At 45.1% G+C, this 6,652-nt stretch overlaps 1 protein-coding gene across 7 annotated transcripts in view; it reads right to left on the bottom strand.

The window, feature by feature from the left end:
* Positions 1 to 1,090: 1,090 nt before the first annotated feature.
* mark2b (MAP/microtubule affinity-regulating kinase 2b) overlaps positions 1,091 to 6,652 on the bottom strand; it is a 51,404-nt gene continuing 45,842 nt past the window's right edge. For 5 of the 7 annotated variants that reach the window (XM_082527513.1, XM_082527507.1, XM_082527509.1 and 2 more), the window contains 3 exons: positions 5,393 to 5,431; positions 4,571 to 4,677; positions 1,091 to 3,887 (listed from right to left, as the gene is read on the bottom strand). In XM_082527513.1, coding sequence (XP_082383639.1) covers positions 3,538 to 3,887; positions 4,571 to 4,677; positions 5,393 to 5,431 — 496 coding nt within the window. In that variant the 3' untranslated portion in view covers positions 1,091 to 3,537. The remainder of the gene's footprint in view (positions 3,888 to 4,570; positions 4,678 to 5,392; positions 5,432 to 6,652) is intronic. The other 2 variants (XM_082527511.1, XM_082527512.1) reach the window with 1 other exon arrangement.

Genomic DNA, 6,652 nt, shown 5'->3' with positions numbered 1-6,652 from the left:
AAGTAACTTTGAATGTGGCATGCTTTTGGTTCCAGACGGGACTGTCTGAGTGTTACAAAAAAATACTGCTCTACTAGGATTTACGATAGGGGCTTAGAATGATCCACAAGACGTGCAGGTAACAGTAACTCAAAACCACTTGTTATGACCAAGGTGTGCAGAAGAGAATCTCTGAATGTACACATCAAACCAGATGGGATACAGCAGCAGAAGACCACACTTGAGTGCCACTCCTGTCAACTAAAAGCAGGAAACTGAGGACAACTCTGAGCTCACCAAAAACTGGACAGTGAAACACTGGAAAATGCTTCCTTGTCTGAGTTTTGAATTCTGCTTCAACGTTTAGATGTTTAGGTCTGAATTTAGCATGAACAACATGAACGCATGGATCCCTCCCACCCTCCTGGTGGTGTCATGGTGCACGGGACGTTCCCTTGGCACATTTTTGGGCCCCTTAGGATCAAGAGGCTACCTGAGTGTGGTTGTTGACTATGCAAATCCTTTTTACCACAGTTTTCCCACCCCCTTTTTGGATGTGGTGCAATTGGAGAATCCCATCAAGACAAAAGTGCAGAAAGTCTGCCATCTAATCACTGGAATATGGAGTGTGCCACGAAGAATTGAGGCAGCTCTGAAAGCAAAAGGACATCCAAACTGGTGTATGTAATAAAGTGGCCAAAGTGCTGCAGGGGAGTTTCATGACTTCGTAATGCCAAATCATCAAAACCCTGTTTAGTTCTAACAGGTTGGATCACCTGCATTCATCACATGCAGGGCTGCAGACACCAGCCTGCTGAGCTTGACCTCTGTGACTTTCTGCAGAACGAGAAAGAAAACAAAGCATATTCTGATAAATATGCAAACTTGAACTTCAAAGCTTTCATAAAAATCATAATGAAAACCAAGATTCAGTCACGTTGGGAAGAGCCGAAAGAGAAAGAAGAAAAAAAAAAAAGGTCTCACTCCTGTACAACATCCACTTGCCCAAGTTTGAACACAAACATCTGCTCAGGTGATGTGACATAGATTCACAGCGGCTACTACACTAAACCTCAACTGCTGCTCATATAATGGATTTTCAGAGTCAGGCTATCATTATATCATTGTTTTTATTACTATCATTGTAATTTTTCATCATTTTGTCTTTGCACAAAAAAAAAAGAAAAGAAAAAAAACCAAAACAAATAATACATTTTTCAGGAGTTGATCACCCCCTCCCAACCCCCCAAAAAACCCACCACTACAGTTACAGTTCGCTCAAAACACATTTAAATCAATGTAAATTACAGCAATGTAAAACGAAATAATGTCAAATAAAATCAACCCTGAAAGAGATAATATAACAGCAACAGCCAGAATAATTAGAATCCAATACCCAGCACCTTAATACAATGATCAACGTTTTAAAAGGAAAATCTGACGTATTAAAAACTGAAAGAACTAAAACAATAAAATTAAAATAAAAAAATAAAACGACAGTGTGTCATTGTGAGAGAAAGAAGGAAAAGTGTTCAGTTAGGTACAACCAGCTGACGGGCACCAGCCTTACTCCGACCCCTGCGTCTGTCCGTGCGTGTGTGTGTGTGTGTCTCTCTGTGTGTGGTTTCTTTTTCTGCACTGACAAAACCGGAGCATCAAACGCGACGAGAAAACGAGTTAAAGGAAGTGACTTCTTCTGCTTGTGGTTTCGAGAGTGAACGTGTGCTCTGAGAAGTCTTTCCTGCTTTTTTTTTTTCTTCCTTTTTCCTCTCTCTGCTCCAAACTACTCTGGACCAACGAGTCCTTTATATATATAAAAAAAAGAAAACGAATTAAAATAAAATAAAAGGCCAAAAACGAACGAGCAGTAGTCGTCAACACCACCACCATCAACATCATTAAATACATCGACATGTCCTGCACCGGAGAGGAGGAGGGGGGCTGGGTTTGTCCGTGTGTTGAAGGTGCGCTTATACTTTGGGAGGGGGGGGGAGACAAAAAAAAAAACTTTAAAAAAAGGCAGCGATGATGTGATCTGACAGTGAGCCTTCACTGCGCCCCAAATCTGTACAAACTCGACGACACAAAAATATATTATCAAATCAAAAGTAGAAGAAAATAATTCACCATTCTTCGTCAATGTCGTCCTTAATCGTTTTTGTTGCTTTTTAGTTTTTCCAGTGATCTCTTACAACAGTCTCGCACACATACCAACAACCACGACTTGTGTGTCTGCTCTTTGGGAACACTGGGCTGGGGCGGGGGGCGTATAAATGCGTCGGTACTGGGTTGACATTCTGGATATGAAGGCGTGATGCCAACCAAGAGGTACCAAAGAAAACCACAGGAAACCAGAAATCATCTGAGCGTTTATGTGCTGACAAATGGCAATGAAAACAAACGCCCAGATTTGATTCTTCAAAAGAAAGGCAACTTTAAAATGAAAAGAAAAATTCCATCATCATCAGTCCTCCCCTCTAATAAGATGCTGATCTTTTTCCAGTGCACAACTCTTTAAAAGCCGATAAAGAAATTCAGTTTAAAAAAAACAAAACAGAACTAAAAGTACGGACTTACAAAGCTGCAGCCCGCAGGATCAACTGACCTCCTCGGACGTGACTGTGTGAAAGATTTAAAAAAAAAAAAAAAAAAAACATAATGGGGGGAGAAAGGGAGTGAAAAGGTGAGAAGATGGATGTGCTTGTGCTGACTTCAGTCTGAAGGCGGAGGAAGAGACAGCGAAGAGTGTGTGAGGGCAGGAGGGAGGTGGATGGATTAGATTTTTCTGTGTGTGTGTGTGTGTGTGTGTGTGGGGTGTCCTTTAATCTTTAACAGCAGAGTTTGTCCATCCAAAATCCGTGTGTGTGTGTGTGTGTGTGTGTGTGTGTGTGTGTGTGTGTTCTGGCTCAGGCTCTAGTCCACTCAGGTTTGGAGGAGATTCAGAGCAAAACTTCTTTTTGAGTTTTCCAGCAAAATAAGGCTCCACGATCCATTCTGAACTTTCTGTCAATCATTCAGAGCAAAGATCTCCCCCCCCCCACAGCATCCCTCTGTTTGCTTTGATCTCCCATCCACCCGCCTGACCCCACCCCACCCCACCCTGTCCCGTTCTGGCATCAGAACCGTGCAGAGAAAACGGAATAAATAGCAGGAAGAAATGATAGGAGTGGTCAAAGTGTGCCTCCTAAAAAACAGAGAAGAAGAAGATCGGACATGCAGAAGAGTGGAACGTCTAAGTAGAACGTGACAGAAACCCCTCACCCTACAGGGGGGTGGAGAAGAAGAAGACCGGCCTGTAAGTTCTTCACAACTCAGAGGAATTCGGCTCCGGTTCTCTAATCCGAGCGCCTCGGGGAACTTATGGAACAAACTTCTAAGGAAAAAAAAAAGTTTTCTAGTCTCAGAACTGGCAGCCCGACGTCAGACCTGACGTAACAATCGTGTCGTTTTTAAAGTGATCCCACCCCTTAGCTTACGTCCTAACCCAACCTACAGCATCATCACTCCTCTCGCCCTCATCCTTCACCCTTGCATCTCTTCTTCGCTGCTCCTCTGCGCTCACAGTTTGAGCTCGTTGGCGATCTTTGAGGCAATGTTCTTGAAGGCGATGGACGTGCCCGAGATCCGCTTGAAGCGCACACCGTTCAGGGAGAGTCGCGGCAGCTTGCACACCTCCATTTCCCACTGGACGAAGTCATCGTGCGCCGGTTTCCCGGACATGCACAGCAGCATGTAGCGCTCGCGCAGCTCGTACTCGCAGCTGTTGGAGTCGAGCACCTTGCGGATCTCGCGCATCATCTCCGTGGGCTCCATGGACGACGTGGTCTTCATGGACCAGGTGAAGCGCAGCGAGCGCGGCTTGACAGGGTCCTTCTGGCTGGAGATGGCGGGAGGGGTGCCAGTGCCACCTGGAAGAGTGGAGAAGAAGAACAGTGAGAGGAGAAAGCAATAATGTCTAATTTAAAAACCTCACTAACCCTGGAGAACCCATGGGGTCAAATTTGACCCCATGGGTTCTCCAGGGTTAAGACGATTGTCTACAAAGAAATGCTGACCTCAACAGCACCAGAGGTGGATTTAGTGTGCCTGAATGAGGGAACTTTAAAATCCTGGAGATGATCAATTTTCAGGAAATGTAGCAACTTATCGAGTCTGCCATATCTGATCTCAACAGCGCTCTCTAGTGGCCAAAAGTAGAGTTTCTCTTATAGCCCGTTTCCACGAGTACCTACTCAGCTTGTCTGGACTCTGTTTTTAGGGTTTTCCATTAAGTGGTAGCACCTGGTACCAGGTACTTTAGTTCCTGCTCGATCAGGGTTCCAAGCAAGCCGAGTTGATCTGAAAATGTGATGTAAACAGAGAGCATGCCGCCGATTGGCCACTCAATGGCATCAATCTGAGTCATGAGCTTGTCTCCTCCAGAAATATCAAACCTGCCATTTTTTAACCTTTGCAAAAAGGGAAGCGGCAGCAGAAAAAACACCACCCTGGTATACTATCGCCTAGATGTCCTCCATTGCTGTGTTGTGTATCTGTCACATATAAAATGACCAAAACTGAGTTGAGAAGAGTCAAATTGTCATGAACCCACCAGTGTTTCCAGATCCTGGAGACGAGTTGTTCTCATCGTTGTTAGAAGAGGAGGACAAACCACCGGACGTCTTCTCGGACTTGTCTACAGTACTGGTCAGCACAGGCCTGTGTGGAGCGATGGGAGGGTGGAGGAGGAGGAGATAGTGCGAGAGAGGAGGAAAGATAAAAGGGAAAAGAGAGGCCAGAGGGACAGATGGGGGAGGGGCAAGAGGGGTGGAGAAAAGGAAGGAAGGGGAGAAGGCAGGAAAAGGAGGGAGGATGGGCATAAGCAAAGAGAGAAAATGAGGATAAAAGTGTGAGAAATCAGAATTATTTAAAGAGCAGAGACAAAAAGGTGGAAGGAGGAGGAACGCAGAGGAAGGAAATAATGAGGATTGTGGAAATGAATGAAGACAAAAAGAAAAATTTGAGCACCCCTGTGTGCGTTTGTGCACGCGACTCGCCGGGCAGCACGCGGGTCGATCAGGCCCGAGTGCGCGTTTGCGTTTCGGGTGTGCGAGCGCACAAACGCACATCGGGGGCGCTTGGATTCTGATTTTCCCTTCACACACAGGCACCACCATGCAGCATCACCCTCCGCACCATCACTCTCAGTCTCTAAGATGCTACCATTCACCTCTCATCTCCCATCCCCTGATTGGTTAAACCGTTACCACCATCACCAACTAATTACACATCCACAGCTCGCCCCTCACCCCGGCCCCCACCATTCACAACAAGCTCAGATCATCTACTCATTGCTTCCACTCTACTGATTGGCAGGCGATTCGGTAGCGTCTGGGAGGTTTGTGGGAGGTTTTTTGTTTGTTCTGTATCTCACCTGCTCCCCTCATCATCACCCTCTCCCTCATATGGACCCCTCGAAAAAAAAAAAAAAATCAACACAAGTTTAGTCTTTATATTTTTTTAAGGGCTTATGGCAACAAGTGGGCTCGTACACAGACAGGAAACCAGCTGGCTGAACACAGTCACGCCGCTCACCATGCCCGCCTCAACCTTCCAAGCCAACCACTTCAAGTGTGTGCCAAATATTGAATTCCACTCCAACTGCCTAAAAGGACTCCACAGCCCACAATGCATTGCTGTTGCAGGTGTTCCAGGTAATACCAGTCCACTGTGAGCAAACACTATCATAGTACCACCACTCAGTGGAATTTAACAAGTTCAATTCAGCTTATCTAAACAACGCCAAATCAAAACAGCAGTTGCCAATATAAATAGTTGTATAATGTAAGGCACAGACCCTACAATAAGACAGAAATCCCCAACAGTCAGACAGTGGGAAGGAAAAACTCCCTTTTAACAGGAAGGAACATGTGGAAGAACCTCGCTCATGTAGGGGAAGCCATCTGCTGCTGCCAACATTAACATGTATTTACTAACACTAAAAAAACAACAACCCAACGACAACAAAAGATTCAATGCGTCACTATGGACTTGTTCAACCTGTTTTAATGTTAGAAAACTCTACCTAGAAAACACCCAAAGTTATAAGGTGGAATTTAAGGAACTGGTTCAACTCGCTCTGGGATGGATGAGAAAATGTTTGAGTCGAAATAAATTAAGAATGAAGCGAGTCCGAATGAAATAGCTAGACACAAATGGAACGGCTCACTGTGGACCAGAAAGGGGGTAATTTGAAGAGTATGGAACAGCACGGACTTTCACAGAATGGAACGGTGGGGTAACTGGTGTAACACTTTGGAGTGGAGTGGAATCCAACAAACATGGAAAGTTAGGAACACATCATGAAGTGGAACTGTTTAGATCCCAAACGGAATGGTTTGGAAGAGAATGGTCGGCATGGTGAGGGCGAGTCCTGTTGCTAGGAGGAGGTTAGGAGCATTAATAATCCCAGCACTGCGTTAAAACCTGTATTAGTAACACTTGATCTACACGAAAGCTCTTTACCTCTCTCTCTCACACACACACACGAACACACACTCCCTGTAAACAACACATGAACTTGCAGCCCATCTAACATTCGACATATGCACACGCATCCTCTCTCACACCTGCAAACAACAACGAACGCACACAAACGAGACTAAAGCAAGAAAAGCAGACGACAAACAGAAAA

This window comes from Aulonocara stuartgranti, assembly GCF_965226115.1.
Source record: "Aulonocara stuartgranti genome assembly, chromosome: 3".
NCBI classification, from domain to species: Eukaryota; Metazoa; Chordata; class Actinopteri; order Cichliformes; family Cichlidae; genus Aulonocara; species Aulonocara stuartgranti.
This window is presented reverse-complemented; position numbering and strand designations above follow the sequence as displayed.